Raw genomic sequence first — 19,020 nt, forward strand, 5'->3', positions numbered from 1 at the left:
AAATAAATAAACAGAGAAAAAAATTACAGAAAACCTGTTTCTTCATGGGAAAAAGAACCTATACAAGACTGTCCTCACTTCTGACACATTTGCAAGTTCAGAGGCCTCCCAAAACCACTTATAGCCCCAATGATTCATGAAGAAGGCTCACAGAACTCACCAAAAGCTACTATACTCATTGTTGTGGTTTACTAGTTAAGGGCTTCCCTGGTGGTTCAGACAGTAAAGAATCTGCCTGCAATGCAGGAGACCTGGGTTCGATCCCTGGGTCAGGAAGATCCCCTGGAGAAGGGAATGGCTACCCACTCCAGTATTCTTGTCTGGAGAATTCCATGGACAGAGGAACCTGACAGGGTACAGTCCATGGGGTCACAAAGAGTCTGACGGGACTGAAGGACTAACACTTTTCACTTTTTCATTATAGCTAAAGGATACAGATTAAAATCAGTCAAGGGAAAAAGTGCACGAAACAGATGCCAGGAAGGCTCCAAATACAGACCTTCCAGTTGACCTTTACCCCATAGAGTTGGGACAGCATTACTCTCCTGGAATTGGTATGTAACAATATACACAGAAGACTGCCAACCAGGAAAGTTCACACAAGCCTCCATGTTCATAGTTTTTATTATGGTCCTATCACATAGGTATAATTGATTGCTCACATCTCAGTGTCCAGTCCCCAGCCTGAGAGGTGAGCATACTATATGAGCCAAAGCTCCTACCATAAATCACGTATTATCTAGTGTGTGGCCAGCCCCCACCCTAATCACATTAACTATCTAATGGGATCCAAGGGCACCATGTGAAAAGACATTCCTATTAGGCACAACTTTCTAAAGACTGAGATCTTTCTAAGCTGAGGACAAAGGTAAAGTTAAATTCTTTACTATACATCCTCCAATATATTTGAACATTTCTAAAAAGTCTTCATGCAGTGTAGCTTTTGAAACAGGCTAACATCCTTTGGGTTAAGGCATCTTGTGCTGTGATTTACTAATCACTTCTCCTCCTTCCTCCACTTCACCTCTAGCAATCTCCTCTTTACTAGGAGGTGAGATCATAGAAATAGCAAGCACACTAACAGTGCTATAGTAGGCAGTTCTCTAAACAGATATTTCCTACTTCTCTTGTGGCTGCATCTAAGCACCTCTAAACAAAGAATTGATGCATATACCTGTCAAAACTTTCAATGAGATCTTAATTCTGCTTAGAGGATAGACAGCTCCGTTGAATCAGTCTTTGTTTCAGAATCCCTTGTTTACAGTATTCAGTAAGGTATGCTACTGTATAGTTTTGTCTTAAGCTTATGGATTTTATAATTTAAAATGGCATTCTTTCTCTACATTTTCATGTTTATAATTTTCAGTGACTTGCAAAGAAGAGAGATTTTTTTTTCCATCATCTTCTGCATGAGGTCCATCATTTGTTTTCAATTTGTGGGGGAGTGTATCTCTAGGAATATAGGTGAATTTAAAAACCTGAATACAAACGAGATGCCAGTCCAGGTTCGATGCACGATACTGGATGCTTGGGGCTAGTGCACTGGGACAACCCAGAGGGATGGTATGGGGAAGGAGGAGGGAGGAGGGTTCAGGATGGGGAACACATGTATACCTGTGGTGGATTCATTTTGATATTTGGCAAAACTAATACAATTATGTAAAGTTTAAAAATAAAATAAAATTAAAAAAATAAAATAAAATAAAAACCTGAATACTCTAATAGAAGAATTTGATTCATTAAAATTCTGAATTGGTGAGTAAAATAAAATACAAATGTCTCAGTGTATCAGAAACATATATCCTTGAGCAAAATGCAGATATAAATTATAAATAAAGAGATATGTAGATATAATGAAAAGGTAATATCTAACCCATTTTATGATTTCAAAATGAGCAAAACTAGATGAAGGGGCCTAAAGTGGTTCCAGGGTGGGTGGTAGAGTAGAGTCACTCTGAGAACATATTAAACAAAAACAAAGGAAGCTGTTCAGATTTCACACAAAAACAGAAATCCAAACCTGTGTCACAGGAATGCTGTGTATCTATTGCTTTTCACATTGACTCCACTCAGGGTGTTGGCGGCCAGAGTGAGGCACTCGGCCCGTGGCAAAGGTCATGAGGAAGGAGGCTCAACATACGCAAAGGTGGGATCGAGCCTCAGGAGTCCCCCTGGAAATCCTCGAGCATCTACCCCCACAACCAGAGCCTGCCTACTTTACTACTTTGTGCTCTCACCTACACCTCTGACTTTACGGGGGTCTGTCCCCTACCACCTCTTTCGGAGAAGGAGTTAACTTAGAGCTCCAGTTAATAAAAACTCCTGGGCGTGACAAGAGTATTTTAACCTACAAACTCTTCTGAAGGTTCTCTAGCCTGCCTGACAGGCTTGTCCGGCCACATGTGATTGCTCACAGCCTCCCAACCGTGAGAGGCACGAGATGATTTAAAACTTCTAAAAACAGGTTCCTTAGAAAAGTTAGAAAACCATTAGTATAAATATAATGGGCTGATTAGAAATTGTATTGGTGAAGGGTTTTTCATTTGTTGAGCCAATGTTTGTCGCTAAGTCTCCACATCCCCTGCCCTTACACATATTAATGAATATATAGAAGAAATAAGTATTAACCTTTGATATTAATCACGTTAGACCTTAGGCTAAGTAAATTCTTTCCTTAACTAAAACCCACTATACCCTCACCCTATAGGAATATAACTTTATTTGGGTGGCGTCTGTTTTAAGAATAATCACCCCTGGAGAAATAAGTGTCCTGGTTGACTGACCGCTGTCACAAGGAGAGGGTCATAAATTGTCAGCAGGCCCCCTGGCCAGAAGATGATGTAACACCCCTAAGACCTCTGTATACATTTGTATGAAGCACCTGACTTTGATAAAAGTCAGGACTGCTGATCCCACGTGACTTTTGCATAACATCTCAGTGTATAAAAGTAGACCATGGAAAATAAAGAATTGGGATCAGTTTCTCAAAATACTGGTCTCCCCATGTCGCTCTCTCTCTTACACTCTGGCTGAGTCTCCGTCTGGAACGCGGAACCCACCAAGCTTACTAATTTTGCCTGGGCTTCTAAGATCCAACCGGGGAGGCCTCAGTGTCTCCTCTCCTTCCGGAGAACGGAAGGACGCCTGCGGCCTACGTAAGTGGTGCAAGCTTCTTGTCTTGAAGTTTTATTGGTCTCCCGCGTAAACCAAGCTACTCAGCCTCTTTTCTCCACTGATTTTTCCTACTGAGCTATCCTCATTCTATTACTCTTTACATCTTTAATTAATATCTAATTGAAGCTATTGTATCCTGATCCTCGCCGACGCCGTCCCCACTTTGAACTCCCTGGATCAGCCGGGGCTGGACCCTGGCATCAGGGCATAGCAATCATGGAGCTACTGGGTTGGTATTAAGTTCTTTAGTTATTCCCATCTGTAGGATAAATCATGGACAAGAAAAAAGGCAAATGGTCACATTTCTGCTGCCCCAAGTAAGAGCTGACCAGGGCAAATTGTGCAGCCTGTTACTTAGATTGGTCTGCCTACCCTTCCCACTGCCCAGGACAGCCAAGTTTACCCAGACAAGGGACTAACCCAGGGAGTCAACACATTTACTGTAATTAATAATATTTTTAAACTTATTTTTGCCCTCTTATGTCATGTTTCCAATTTGCCATTCTTAAGTGTTGTTTTCTCTTTCCTACCTTTGCTGTGATGTGCTTAGTCACTCAATCATGTCCGATTCTTTGCGACCCCATGGACTGTAGCCCTGACAGGCTCCTCTGTCCATGGGGATTCTCCCAGCAAGAATATTGGAGTGGGTTGCCATGCCCTCCTCCAGGGGATCTTCCCAACCCAGGGACTGAACCCAGGTCTCCTGCATTGCAGGCAGATTCTTTACCATCTGAGCCACCAGGGAAACCCGTGAATACTGGAGTGGGTAGCCTATCCCTTCTCCAGGGGAACTTCCCAACCCAGAAATTGAACTGGGGTTTCCTACATTGCAAGCAGATTCTTTACCAGCTGAGTTATCGGGGAATTCAGACACATTTGCTTTTCCATTTTATCCTCGAGAAGTTTGGAAAATATATAACCTATTCTTCTTACAATTACCCTTAAATTTTGAAAGAATAAACTTTCATTTAAATATTACCACCATGGCCAATAAAATTCTCCATCAGTTTCAGTATCCTGGGCCTTCCCTGCTGGTCACCATCCACCTAAGATACCGTAGCACCTGAGGCAGTCATCTGAGGGTCCAGTTCCAGATTATTAAATTGTTTTGTTTTACCCATTAAAAATTACATAGACTTAACTATTTTGTGTGGCCTTTTTCCTATTTCATTGACCCATCTGTTTCTCTTCCCTGGAATAAAGCTTCTAATAACTATTTAATAGGAGAAAGGTGAAGGAAATGGCAACCCACTCCACTATTCTTGCCTGGAGAATCCCACAGACAGAGGAGCCTGGCAGGTTATGGTCCGTTGGCTCGCAAGAGTCAGACATGACTTAGTGACTAAACCAGCACCAGGAGAAAGGTGGAGAAATGGATTTAAGATAGTGTTCGAACCACAATCAGTATGAAAGTCACCTAGTTAAGAATCAGGGATGAGGGCGATAAGAAAAAAGGAGATTTTTATGAAACAAGAGGCTCAGGAATTCTGGACACCAGCTGGAGAGAAGCCCAAACCAGGAGCAGCAAGATGGGGATCAGCCTTCCTGTCACTGTCCTCTCTTCCAAGGGCCTATGGGGACTACAGCGGGTAGGGGGCAGGGAGCAGAGTTTGGGGATGGAGGAAGACATTCAGCTTGGGTATTCCCCCTCCTCCGAATAAACCTCTGATCACTCAAAAACAAAAACAAAAGTTGCTTTCTCTTCACAGAGGAAGATGCATCCTTGGTAATGCTGTCTTTTATGTAAGAATGAAAAGAGATGAGTATTTGTTTCCCCTATTGGAAGCACCTACATAAGTTGTATCTGGTGATCTCAGTCCCAAGTGTAAATGGACATAAGCAAAAGCAAGATTTGGGTTTTCCCAGATCCAAGAGTACCTTTTTTCTTCCTGGACATCATCTCCATCAGCTACACATTCCATTAAGAATCTGAGGGCCATGAAAAGATGCACTAAGATATGCTGCATCTGATGTGCTTTATGCCATCACTTCATTTCCCCTTCATGGAGCACAGCCTTGTGGTGAAGGGGCTTGTGTACCTCAATGAAGCTATAAGCCATGCTGTGGAGGGCCACTCAAAACAGATGGGTGAAGAGTTCTGACAAAACATGGGCCACTGGAGAAGCAAATAGCAACCCACTCCACTACTCTTGCCTGGAGAACCCCATGGACAGTATGAAAAGGCAAAAAAAGATACGACATCGGAAGATGAGCCCCCTAGGTTGGAAAGTGTCCAATATGCTGCTGGGGAGAGGCAGAGGATAATTACTAATAGCTTAAGAAAGAATGAAATGGATAGGCCAAAGCAGAAACAATGCTCAGCTGCGGGTGCATCTGGTGGGGAAAGTCCAATGCTGTAAAGAACAATATTGCATAGAATGTTAGGTCCATGAATCAAGGTACATTGGACATGGTCAAGCATGAGACGGCAAGAGTGAACATCGACATTTTAGGAACTCGTGAACTAAAATGGATAGGAATAGGTGAATTTAATTCAGATGAACATTATACCTACTACTGTGGGCAAGAATCCCTAGGAAGAAATGGAGTAACCCTCAAATTCAAAAAGAGTCTGAAATACAGTACCCAAGTACAATATCAAAAATGACAGAATGATCTCAGTTCGTTTCCAAGGCAAGCCACTCAACATCACAGTAATCCAAGTTTATGCCCTTACTACTGATATCAAAGAAGCTGAAGTTGACCAGTTCTATGAAGACATACAACACCTTCTAGAACTAACACCAAAAAAAAGATGTCCTTTTCATCATAGAGGATTGGAATGCAAAATATGAAGTCAAGAGATACCTGGAATAACAGGAAAGTTTTGCCTTGGAGTACAAAATGAAGCAGGGCAAAGGTTAACAGAGTTTTGTCAAGAGACACACTGGTCATAGCACACACCCTTTTCCAACAACCCAAGAGACAACTCTACACATAGACATCACCTGATGGTCATTATCCAATTCAGACTCATTATGTTCTTTGCAGCCAAAGATGGAAAATCTCTATACAGTCAGCAAAAACACGACCTAGAGCTGACTATGGCTCAGATTATGAGCTCCTTATTGCAAAATTCAGGCTTAAATGGAAAAAAAGTAGGGAAAACCACTAGGTCATTCAGGTATGACCTAAATCAAATCACTTATGATTATACAGTAGAAGTGACAAATAGATTCAAGGGATTAGATCTGGTAGACAGAGTGCTTGAAGAACTTTGGATGGAGATTCACAACATTGTACAGGAGGTAGTGACTAAAACCATCTCAAAGAAAAAGAAATGCAAGAAGGCAAAGTGGTTGTCTGTGGAGGCTTTGCAAATAACTGAGGAAAGAAAAGAAGCAAAAGGCAAGGGAGAAAGGGAAAGATATACCCAACTGAATGCAAAATTCCAGAGATCAGCAAAGAGAGACAAGAAGGTCTTCTTAAAAGAACAATGGAAAGAAATAAACAATAGAACAGGAAAGACTAGAGATCTCTTCAAAAAGACTGGAGATATAAAGGGAACATTTAATGCAAGGATGTGTAAGAAAAAGGCCAGAAATGGTAAGGACCTAAGAGAAACAGAAGAGATTAAGAAGAGGTGGTGGGACTTACCTGGCTCCAGTGGCTAAGTCTTGTGCTCCGAATCCAGGAGGACCAGGTTTGATCCCTGGTCCAGGAACTAGATCCCACATGCTGCAACTAAAGATCCTAGTGTAGCCAAATTAATTAATTAATTAAAAAAATATATAAGAAGAGATGGAAAGAATACACAGAAGAACTATACAAAAAAGATCTTTATGACCTGGATAACCATTATGGTGTGGTTGCTTACCTAGAGCCAGACATCCAGGAACATGAAGTCAAGTGGGCTTTACCATTACTACAAACAAAGCTAGTGGAGGTGATGGAATTCCAGCTGAGCTATTTCAAATCCTGAAAGATGATGCTGTAAAAGTGCTGCACTCAATATGCCAGCAAATTTGGAAAACTCAGCAGTGGCCACAGGACCGGAAAAGATCAGTTTTCATTCCAATCTCAAAGAAAGAAAATGCCAAAGAATATTCAAACTACCGCAGAATTGCACTCATTTCACATGCTAGCAAGGTGATGTTCAAAATCCTTCAAGCTAGGTTTCAGCAGTATGTGAACCTAGAACTTCCAGATATACAAGCTGGACTTAGAAAAGGCAGAAGAACCAGAGATCAAATTGCCAACATCTGCTGGATCATAGAGAAAACAAGGGAATTTCAGAAAAACATCTGCTTCATTGACTCTGCTAAAGCCTTTGACTGTGTGGATTACAACAAACTGTGGCAAATTCTTCAAGAGATGGGAATACCAGACCACCTTACCTGTCTCCTGAGAAATCTGTATGCAGGTCAAGAAAGCAACAGTTAGAACAGGACATGGAACAACCGACTGTTTCAAGACTGAGAAAGGAGAACATCAAAGCTGTACATTGGCACCCTGTTTATTTAACTTATATGCAGAGTACATCATGCAAAGTGCCTGGCTGGATGACTCAAAAGCTGGAATCAAGACTGCCAGAAGAAATATCAACAACTTCGGATATGCAGATTTCATCACTCTAATGGAAGAAAGTGAAGAGGACCTAAAGAGCCTCCTGATGAAGGAGAAAGCGCAGACTGAAAAAGCTGCCTTAAAATTCAACATTCAACTCAGATCATGGCATCCAGTCCCATCACTTCATGTCAAATAGATGGGGGAAAAGTGCAAAGAGTGACAGATTTATTTTGGGGGGCTCCAAAATCCAGTGGACAGTGACCGAAGCCATAAAATTAAAAGACACTTGCTCCTTGGAAGAAAAACTAAGACAAACTCGCTAAGTCACTTCAGTCATGTCCGACTCTTTGCCATCCTGTGGACTGTAGCCCTCCAGGCCCCTCTGCCCATGGGATTCTCCAGTCAAGAATACTGATGTGGGTTGCCATGCTCTTCTCCAGGGTATCTTTCCAACCCAGGGATCAAATCCATATCTCTATGTCTCCTCCATTGGCAGGCGGTTCCTTTACCACTAGCGCCACTTGGAAAGCCCATGACAAACCTCGACAGTGTATTAAAAAGCAGAGACATTACCTTGCGGACAAATGTCTGTCTAGTCAAAGCTATGGTTTTTCCAATAGTGATGTATACATGTGAGACTTGGACCATAATGAAGGCTGAGTGCCAATGAATTGATGCTTTCAAACTGCAGTGCTGGAGAAGACTCTTGAGAGTCCCTTGGACAGTAAGGAGATCAAGCCAGTCAATCCTAAAGGAAATCAACCCTGAATATTCACTGGAAGGACTGATGCTGAAGCTGAAGCTGCAATACTTTGGTCACCTGATGCAAAGAGCTGATTCATTGGGAAGACCCTGATGCTGGGGAAGACTGGGGACGAGAGGAGAAGGGGGCAATAGAGGATGAGATGGTTAGATGACATCACAGGCTCAATGGACATGAGTCTGAGCAAACTCCAGGAGAGAGTAAAGGACAGGTAAGCCTGGCACACTGCAATCCATGGGATTGCAAAGAGTTGGACATGACTTAGTGACTGAACAACAAAGAAAAACAAGGATTATTTCCCACAAACCACCTGAAATACCCCAAATGGTAAACTTTGAGGCCTTGTTCATCTAAAAATTATTTTTTTCACTTCCACTGAAATGCTTCTTTGGCTAGGTATAGTATTCTTATCAGTTAAAGAAAATCATTGTCCCTCCTATCTTTGAAAGTGTTGCTTCACTGCCTTTAAAATTGTATTACAGTGAGAGATCTGATTATTTCTTTGTAGATAACATTTTTTTTTCTGTATGAAAGCTTTTTAGAAATTTCTCATTATCCTTTGTCTTCTCAGATTTCACCACAATGTATGTAGGTATGAGTCAGTGAAGTCGCTCAGTCGTGTCCGACTCTTTGCGACCCCATGGACTGTAGCCCACCAGGCTTCTCTGTCCATGGGATCCTCCAGGCAAGAATCCTGGAGTGGGTTGCCATTTTCTTCTCCAGGGGATCTTCCTGACTCAGGGAATGAACCCGGGTCTCCCGTATTACAGGCAGACACTTTAACCTCTGAGCCACCAGGGAAGCCCTATGTAGGTATAGGCCTTTTATAATTTATTCTGTTACTGATTTATTTAGTGTTTGAGTTTTTCTCTAGATTTACTTTCAAGTGTACTCACCCACCTTCTTTATCTAATCTCATCCCACACACAATAAACCTATTCAGATAAATCCTAAGTTACAATATGGATATATCTCACACACATAACATCATTAAGACTGACGTAATAATACATTCTGTACTATTCTATTTGTGTAAAGTTTCAACATACAAAACTAATCTATGCTGTTAGAAGTCAGAATAGGGGTTATCTTTAGGGGCTAATGACTAGAAGCGGGCACAAGAAGGGCTTCTTGGATCTTGGTAATATTCTGTTTCTTGGTCTGGGTGTCGGTTACATAGTTGTATTAACTTTGTTTGTATTAACTTTGTGAAATTAATTTGTATTAACTTACACACCTTTATGTATGTGGTACTTCAATCAAAAGTTTTTTTAAGGGGTTTCCCTAGTGGTTAAGAGTTAAAGAGACCATCTTGCAATGCAGGGACACTGGTTCGATCCCTGCTTCAGGAAGATCCCACATGCCACACAGCAACTAAGCCTATGTGCCACAAGTACTGAACCTATGCTCTAGAGCCCCCAAGCCACAACTACTGCAGCCTGAGTACCCACAACCCATGCTCCACAACAAAGAAGTCACAACAGTGAGAAGCTCACACACGGCAACTAGAGTAGCCCCAACTCCCCACAACTAGAGAAAGCCTGCACATAGCAACGAAGACCCAGCACAGCCAAAAATAACAAACTAAATAATTTTTAAAGTTTTTTTTAAACAACTGGAGATTATTTTGAATTCTCTATTCTTCTTACAGAGGTAACTTTTCATTTAATATAATTTAAAAAACAGATTAATATGTAAAAATCTGGAAAATTAGATTATATATTTATATACTGCAAAGTATACTCTAGGGACTTCCACCTCTAGAACCAGCAGAACAGGTAAGTCAGACTAGTATTTCTGACAAGCAACTAGACCAGTAGAACAAAATTAAAAAAAAAAAAAAAAAAAACGGTTTTAAGGTATAAACAGACATTGAAGAATTACCAGGCCAGAAACTGATAAATATAGAGATTAAGAGAGGTAAGTCCTGCATTTGCCAATTCTGGAAGAAGTGGTTGAGAAGTGATTTTGACAGCCTCTCAGAGGCAGGGGGATAGGGGCTGAAGTGCAGAGTCAACTAAGGTAGGGAATGCAGAGGGAGGAAAGCAATCAGACAAGTGGGTGAATCTCCCTTGACTTGCTTTGGGACCTCAAAAGACTGCAATCTAGAAGTAAGACCGAACCAGAAGTAGATAGGTTTATAAAGAGACCATATCTATTTTAAGAGTAAGCTGAGGATGTCATAAGAACACGAAGGCTACACAGGTTTCCCAAAGGACACATTAAATCTGAGACTTGAGAAAGAAATAGAAGTGAGTAAAAATTTTCCAAGTCAAAATGGAAACTGGAGAAGCAAAGAGTAGAAGAGGGAAAGCATTCCAGAGAGAGTCCATGCAAAGGCTGGAGGCATTCTGAAGATTCATATATTCATGTGATAGGGATATGAAAATATGAGCAGTTGAATATAACTAGAGCACAGCTAAGATAAGTTAAGAGGTGAAGCTGCAGTTGGATGAAAGTCAAAGGTAAGAAAAGTTTAAAATGTACAATCAGTAAGACTTTTTAAGATTAGAACTACAGTAAAGAAAAAGACTGTTAAGGAGGGTTCCTATGGTTATTTATTGTATAGGCAGCTGATAGACCATGGTATCTTACTTTTCAGATTCAAAGCAAACATGATTCACTTGTTACATTTACTTTCGTAAGCCTAAATTACTTGCATTATCTTCCTAAAACCAGAGTCTATCACTTTCCTGTCCAAAACCCTTTAATAGCTTTCCTGTACATATAATGGACTTCCCAGGTGGTGCTAGTGGTAAAGAACCCGTCTGCCAATGCAGGAGACAAATGAGATGCAGGTTCAATCCCTGGGTCAGGAAGGTCACCTAGAGGAGGGCATGGCAACCCACTGCAGTATTCTTGCCTGGAGAATCCCATGGACATTAAAGCCTGGTGGGCTCCATAGGGCTGCACAGAGTTGGACACGACTGAGGGGACCTTAGGACGCACACATGTACGTATAATAAAAAAAAATTTAATTCAAACATGGACTATATGCCATCTATGATTTGGTTCCCACCTACTCTCTCATCATCTTCACACAACACTTTCTGTCTCACTCCCAGCATTTTAAGCTACGTAGTTTTCCTAAGTTCTATAGAATATTAAGATCTTGGTCTCCTGAGGGTCTCATACATGATGTTTCTTCTGATATTTTCATCCCCTTCCCCACTCTTCACTTCACCTTTTTGTCTTTAGGTCTCAACTTAAATATCATTCTAGCAAACATACCTTCAATGACTTCCCTCCCCCCAGCTTAAGTTAGGTTCCCTGGTTCATATCTCCCTCCCTTCATATCTTATTTGTGATTATGTATTTCCTCCTCTCGGCTGTTAGGACAGTGACTTCGTTTCTCTTGTATATATCCAGTACCTAACACAGTGTACTGTGATATACAGGAGGTGCTCAAACACTGAATGAATAAATGCACACAGGATGAATAGCAGATTTGAAAGGAGAAAGATTTCAGGATTGGGTATTTTTAATCTGAAGTGTCTACACATTATCAAAGAGGAAATACTAGGCAGACAAAAACAGCTACCTGAATTTTAGAAGAAAGATCTAGGACAAAAAGACAGATTTGGGAGTAATCAACAGGTACCTGAAGCCATCCAAAGATGAGAACACACAGAGAAGGAATTTTAAGCAGAAGGGGAAGGAGGCTAAGACTAAGAAAAAACAAACTGATGGGAGAAAAATAAGTCTGTGATAAGTGTAATACCACTGAAGAGATTATTTCAAAAACAGAGTAAATAAATGGCAAATACTCAAAGTTGAAAGGACTAAAATCTATCTACTAGATTTAGTGCCAAAGCTACTGATGACCTTGGGTAGCAATATCAATGGAATGATGAGTAGAAATAAATGTTCAGTTAATTGTTAACTCAATCAGTGGAGCAGAAGTTGAGAAAGCTACCAAAAACTTGGATGCTTATGTTAAAGAAGGTAGAAGGGCTTTTTACCCTTCTTAAAGAATGAAAGTTGGGGATATTTAAATTACCATGAGATAGAATCAGTAAAGAGAAATCTAAGTTAGACAACTGCTAGAGCCTAATTATAGGGTAGGAAACATGTAGGACCCAGAGCAGAGGATAGCGAATCAGCCTTAGAATGGCAATTGTTCCACTGCAATTACAGGAAAGATGGGTTGGATTCAGTTACACTTGTAGAAAGGCAGGCAAAAACTGGGCTTCCCTGGTGACTCAGAGGATAAAGAATCTGCCTGCAATGCAGGAGCCCCGGGTTCAGTCCCTAGATTGGGAAAATCCCCTGGTGAAGGGAATGGCAATCCACTTCAGTATTCTTGCCTAGAGAATTCTATGGACAGAGGAGCTGGTGGTCTACAGTCCACGAGATCACAAAGAGTCAGACAGGACTGAGCGATTACACTTTCACTTTCAGGCAAAAATTAAGGATTCATTTCAACTTCTCTGTGAAGCCGGCGATGAGGTAGTCCTCTGAGATTAAGTAGGAGGCTAATGTGCTAAATGGAGCTAACATGAGATTTAATTTTTTTAAAGGATACACATTTATTTAGGCTGTACCTAGTCTCAGTTGCAGCATGTGAGATCTTTAGTTGCAGCATGCAAACTCTAAGCTTTGGCATGTGGGATCTAGTTCCCTGACCAGGGATGGAACCTGTGCCCCCTGCACTGGGAATGTGGAGTCTCAGCTACTAGACCAGGGAAGTAGGTGGTATAGCATCTCACCAACTTGAAGTTTAAAAATGGCCACTATCATAAAAAGTAAAGAAAAAGAGAAAGGAATTTCAAGAAGCACTGCAGGCTTTTAAGTCTGGAGACAGTGAATTTCTAATAGTAGTAATAGTACAACTCTTTGATTCCCTTGCAGCTCTTGCCCAAGCCAAAATCAGGGAACTAAGACTGATACAGGATTTGTATTTTGGAGGGCAAAAGAACAAAAAGATAGAAGGGCAAAGTTAAAGGTATTGGCAATAGAACACTTAAATCAGAGTGGGTAAGGTGGAAAGGCTGGATAAGTAAAAAAGGAAAAACAGCAGGTTCCTCACAGAAGAGAATGGAGTAGAAGTCCAAATGAGGCCAGGTAAAAGTGTGGTGAGAACAATGAAGTAAGAAAGCTGAGAAAAGTGTAGGCTAACTAAATGAGTATGACATTATAGAAGTGATTTTCCCCATGATGGGCCTACTCAAGCATCGTATTGAATGTACATGTTATGTATATGTGCATAAATTATACACAGGATAAATTTTAATCAATACTTGATTTATAAAGTTTAATTCTGAATAACCTTAGGTTACTGTTCAAAAAAAATTTTAACGCCTTGCTTACACAGCAGGCCAGAGAATCTTTCAATGATGACATATTAATTTGAATAAAGCAAAAAGTTAAAAATCACTGGTCTAGGTCAACCTGTTCATTTTTCAGAAAAGGAAACAGCCTTCCAGAAGTAAAACGATTTACCCAAATTCAGCAACTTGCCATAGCAACAGAACTTTAAAAATAAATGGAACTTTGCAGAAAATGGTTTTTCTGTATTGAAAAATGGCTTACCTCAATCTTTCAGAATAAAAGTATTTCATAATTATCAACCTTTCTTGTAAAAATCTTTGATACAAATATTTGCCACAAATATTGTATTTACCATGCTTACAAATATTGTGTTCATCATGCTTATAAACGTTACAAATGATTTATAAGTCCCTGTCTAAAGACCCGAACTTATAATTTCTATAAATTTGCCAAAACCTATCAAGGAAAAACTGACAAGCTTAGTCAATATAAATGCTACATTTTACTTATACTGTTGACTAAAATTATTCCATTTCTTCTATAATCTTCCTCAACACAGAATTACACACAGCCACTACTAGAAAAGGTTGAATTTGGCAAAAGAGATGAACCCTATTTGTCTTATCAGCAGTTTAACCATTCAACAGATATATTTAAAACAAAAAAAGAGCTCAGAACATGTGCCAGGCATTGAGCTGAATGTTAGAAAAACACTAAGAACTGCTTTCCTATCTACAGACCACATGCTCACCAAATGCTTGTGTATTGAAGGACCAATTTAAGTCTTTTGATCAAAGAGTAAATATTTTTATTTATCCACTATGCCACATCTAAGGATTAAAAAATTGTCGTACCTCACACTTCCTCGAGAAATTTTAAATCTGGCTATGGAGATGAAATAGATAGGCATTGTATCTATATGCTGATGATTAGCTATTTTATCAAATACCAGAACTTTATACCTACTAGATGTTAGCCAATAAAGTACTCATCTAAGAAACAGTGAGAGTTCTATTGATATAGATAAAATTGTATTGATAAAGTTCAATGATATCACTGTCAAATATGTTACAACTAACTGGCTGTCTCACCAAGAAAATCATTCGTTTATTGGAAAATTTCACTTTTAAATCAAGTTGAACTACTTCATTTATTCCCCAAACTTACATTTTAAACTATTCCACAAAAATTTAATCTGAAGAAATGAAAAGTTTCTACACACTTCGTGCGTGCATGCGAAGTCACTTCAGTTGTGCCTATTTTCAACCCTATGGACCGTAGCCTGCCAGGTTCCCCTGTCCATGGGATTCTCCAGGCAAGAATTATGGAGTGGGTTGCCATTTCCTTCTCCAAGGGATCTTCCCAACCCAGATATTGAACCCACATCTCTTAAGTCTCCCACATGGGCAGGAAGGTTCTTTTATCACTAGTGCCACCTGGGAAGCCCATTCTACACACTAATCCTTCCCAAAAGAACGTACTGTAAATTCTTTAAATTTCAAAATAAAAATTCCTCAAACATTTCACAAATAGGAGCAAGACCTCCTCCAAGAAATTCCACTTGATTCACATTATTTGTAGAGTCCATATTTGCAAACCCTACTTTCTAAAATTGATTTGCAATCCCCAAATCAATACTCACAACATTTACAGACATGGCGGGGTGGTGAAAAATTTGAATTGCTCAATGCTAAGGTCAAACAAGGCTATGTTCTGCCTTCCTGTTTTGACTCATTATTGTAAACAAGCATCCTTGCCATGATCTACCTAGCATCACATTTTTTATATTTTTTATATTTTTATAAAAATATAGTGTATAGAGGGAGAAGGCAATGGCAATACACTCCAGTACTCTCGCCTGGAAAATCCCATGGTCAGAGGAGCCTGGTAGGCTGCAGTCCATGGGGTCTGAGGGACTTCACTTTCACTTGTCACTTTCATGAATTGGAGGAGGAAATGGCAACCCACTTGTGTTCTTGCCTGGAGAATCCCAGGGACGGGGGAGCCCAGTGGGCTACTGTCTATGGGGTCGCACAGAGTCGGACACAACTGAAGTGACTTAGCAGGAACAGCAACACTGTATATAACTGAAGCACTTTGCTGTACAGCAATGAACACACTATAAATCAACTATACTTGAAAAAAATTAATTTTAAAAAAATTAGATTAAAACTAAGGCATCCTTAAACAGAAAGACATATAAGGTTATATGCTGACAAAGTGTTCAGTCGCTCAGTTGTGCCCCACTCTTTGCAGCCCCATGGACCAAAGCCAGCCAGGATCCTCTGCCATTTTCCAGCCAAGAACACTAGAGTGAGTTGCCATTCCCTACTCTAGGGAATCTGTCCTACCCAGGGATAGAACTCACATCTCTTGCACCTCCTGCATAGGGAGGCAGGTTCTTTAGCCCTAGTGCCACCTGGGAAGCCAAATATATATTGACAGGTGGCGAAATATTAATATATTGTGACCAGAGGCTCACAAGAACCTAAGCCTATATTTCCCCTAGGAGCAGTGCTTCAGTATTTGCTAATTGAGCATTCACAGTGACTACAGAATAAAACTACCCAAGTAACAAGAATCAACTACACTTTGAATGTGACACCTTTATGCATGTAAAATTAACTAAAAGACAGGGCAATAGTCCGTTCTCCAAAATGAGCTACCATTTCAGTCTGTTCACCAAAAGGAGCTACTATTTTCCTATAGCATTATTCCATGAGAATACTCAATAAATACGTGTGAAGTAAGTGGTTCATAAAATTAAGTGCTCCAGTTTTATGTTAAAGACTCCTATTTTCAATATTCTTTCCCAGCTAGCACAAAGGTAGGTCAGTCCTTTGCTATTATTTGGAGTATGTGGAGGCATACATTAGAAGCTAAAGCTCATAAAGCTCAAGTCAGAGAAGAAAAAAGTTCAGTAAGACTGATCATTCATTAACGTTCTCATTATTGTACAATTAGCCCCTGAACAATACAGGTCCACTTATATGGGTTTTTTTTTTTTTTTTTTTTTTTGCCACATGTGGGATCCTAGTTCAGAGACCAGGGGTAAACTGCACCCCTGCATTGGAATTCCAGGAACCTTAAACACTGGACCACCATGGAAAGTGCAACATATGAAGCTTTTTTTTTTCCCCCAGTAAATATGTACTACATACAGGATCCTATGTACTACAGGATCCAACGTTGGTCGACTCCTTGAATATGGAACCGCTGATACTGGAGGGCGGACTGTAAAGTTACCTCTGAAATTCCGACTGCATAAAGGATCAGCAGTCTAATTCCCCTGCTCCCCTCCACTCCTGCCTCCCCCCAACCCTTCCCTTCCCTTCCCACCTTTCAAAGGTCAACCGTATTTTAATTCAGTAGATTTCATCAGCTTTCACGATGTTTAGAAAAAACCTGTGATCACACATAATAGCAAGCATAAACAAGTATCTCAGTTTTATTTAACATTTTTAAATGACTGCACACTCTTTCTCTAATGCACCATATAAAAAAGTGCAAAATATTTACCATAAGCATATGGTCAGGAAAGTGAACACCCACAATGGCTGCACCATCAACTCAACTAAGCACTTTTACTCATTTAAAGAGTCCACAGCGTTTTCTGGAAGTTGCTGGACGTTAACAGCTGCTCCACATCTTCTTGAACTACTCTCTTCTGAACTGGTCCAGGTTGCTCAGCACGTACCCACGCGGCGTTAAGAAGGCGGTGAAAAACACCACGAGTGCAATAGCCACCTCCTGGAACAAGATATCAACAGCGCTGTTAGGAGGGCGGCTTCCGGAGTGGAGAACTGTTTCAAACGTTCTGAGGAGTTTGGCTGTGGTCCTCGATCTGGGGGCCCGGTGACACCTAAAAAGCAGAACTCCCTTCCTAAGTGACCCCGTAGAAATTTCTGAGGAAAACTCATTTTTCTCCTCATGGTGCCTCCGTTCTGACCTTTGAAATCTGGAAGCTAGACATTGCCCCGCGATTTCCCACATTTTAGAGAAATGCTAGGTCTCGGCAATTTAGGGCGCTATCAAAGTGAGAGATGTTCTGAGGTGCAACGACGGCTCTGCCCCTCGAACTTCGCGCCCAAAACGGTACCGACAACGAAGGTCCGGTTCTCTGAGGCCCTCGCGCTCCTCGAGGTCCCCGCTTCCTGGCGCCTCAAGCCCAACCCCAGCGCCCTCACCGCGACGGCGCCTCAGCTCCCCAGCGGCCTCCGAGCCCTCCGGACCACCCAAGCCTCCCACCCAAATAGCGGCCGCGTCCTCCTCGCCTCCACCCGTCGGGGCGCTCCCGCCTAAGCCACGCGCTTCCGCCCGCCGCGTCCCGCCTTCGCCGCCCGGGAGAATGGGCCCCAACTCACGACGGTCGACACCCGGCGGTGGCGCGGAGGCTCCAAGTGGGCCATGCGCAGGCCAGGCATCAGGAGCAGCAGGGTCACACGGCGGCGGGGAAACACGCAGAGCACGGGCATGCGCGGCATGATTCGTCCGGTGCGGCGAAGCCAGGCGTAGACGCGAAGCGCGGTGAGGAGACGTGAGGTGAAGCGAGGCGACGCGCGGTCGGACCTCACGAGCCTCACAACACGACAGTAGAATCGTCTGCGCATGTTCTGGGGACACAGGAGGTTGGGGGGGCGTACTACTCCCCGCTCCCTGATAAGCCCCGCCCCTGACACGCCCCTTCCGCTCAGCGCCCTGCTGAGCCCAGACCTTACGCACGTACCCGCTGCCTCAGTCCACCTACGCTCCTCGCGTAGCACCATCCCTATGCTCCTAGGCCCTGCTTCCTACGCATGCCACACCGCCCTCTCCTCTACCCGCCCTGCCTAACTTCCTAACCCCACGGCCCACAGTATCTCGATTTCTGTTCGGTGGGGATCAGACGGTAAAGAATTCGCCTCCAATGCGGGATCAGTTCAGTGGATCAGTCGTGTCCGACTCTTTGCAACCCCATGAATCACAGCACGCCAGGCCTCCCTGTCCATCACCAACTCCCGGAGTTCACTCAAACTCATGTCCATCGAGTGGGTGATGCCGTCCAGCCATCTCATCCTCTGTCCTCCCCTTCTCCTCCTGCCCTCAATCCCTCCCAGCCTCAGGGTCTTTTCCAATGAGTCAACTCTGTGCATAAGGTGGCCAAAGTATTGGAGTTTCAGCTTTAGCATCAGTCCCTCCAATGAACACCCAGGACTGATCTCCTTTAGGATGGACTGGTTGGATCTCCTTGCAGTCCAAGGGACTCTCAAGAGTCTTCTCCAACACCACAGTTCAAAAGCATCAATTCTTTAGTGCTCAGCTTT

The 19,020-nt window shown here is 42.0% G+C and overlaps 1 protein-coding gene across 1 annotated transcript; it reads right to left on the minus strand.

The window, feature by feature from the left end:
* Nucleotides 1-17,140: 17,140 nt before the first annotated feature.
* On the minus strand, nucleotides 17,141-18,498 carry COX8C (cytochrome c oxidase subunit 8C). The gene is made up of 2 exons (XM_086363157.1): nucleotides 18,082-18,498; nucleotides 17,141-17,467 (listed from the first exon to the last, which is right to left on the minus strand). Exons 1-2 carry the CDS (start codon nucleotides 18,481-18,483, stop codon nucleotides 17,375-17,377), a joined length of 495 nt encoding a protein of 164 aa, XP_086219283.1. The 5' UTR covers nucleotides 18,484-18,498; the 3' UTR covers nucleotides 17,141-17,374.
* Nucleotides 18,499-19,020: the final 522 nt, after the last annotated feature.

The sequence above is a fragment of the Bos grunniens genome, chromosome 21, assembly GCF_055505025.1.
Source record: "Bos grunniens cultivar Pamir isolate PY7600 chromosome 21, Bosgru_T2T1.0, whole genome shotgun sequence".
NCBI classification, from domain to species: domain Eukaryota; kingdom Metazoa; phylum Chordata; class Mammalia; order Artiodactyla; family Bovidae; genus Bos; species Bos grunniens.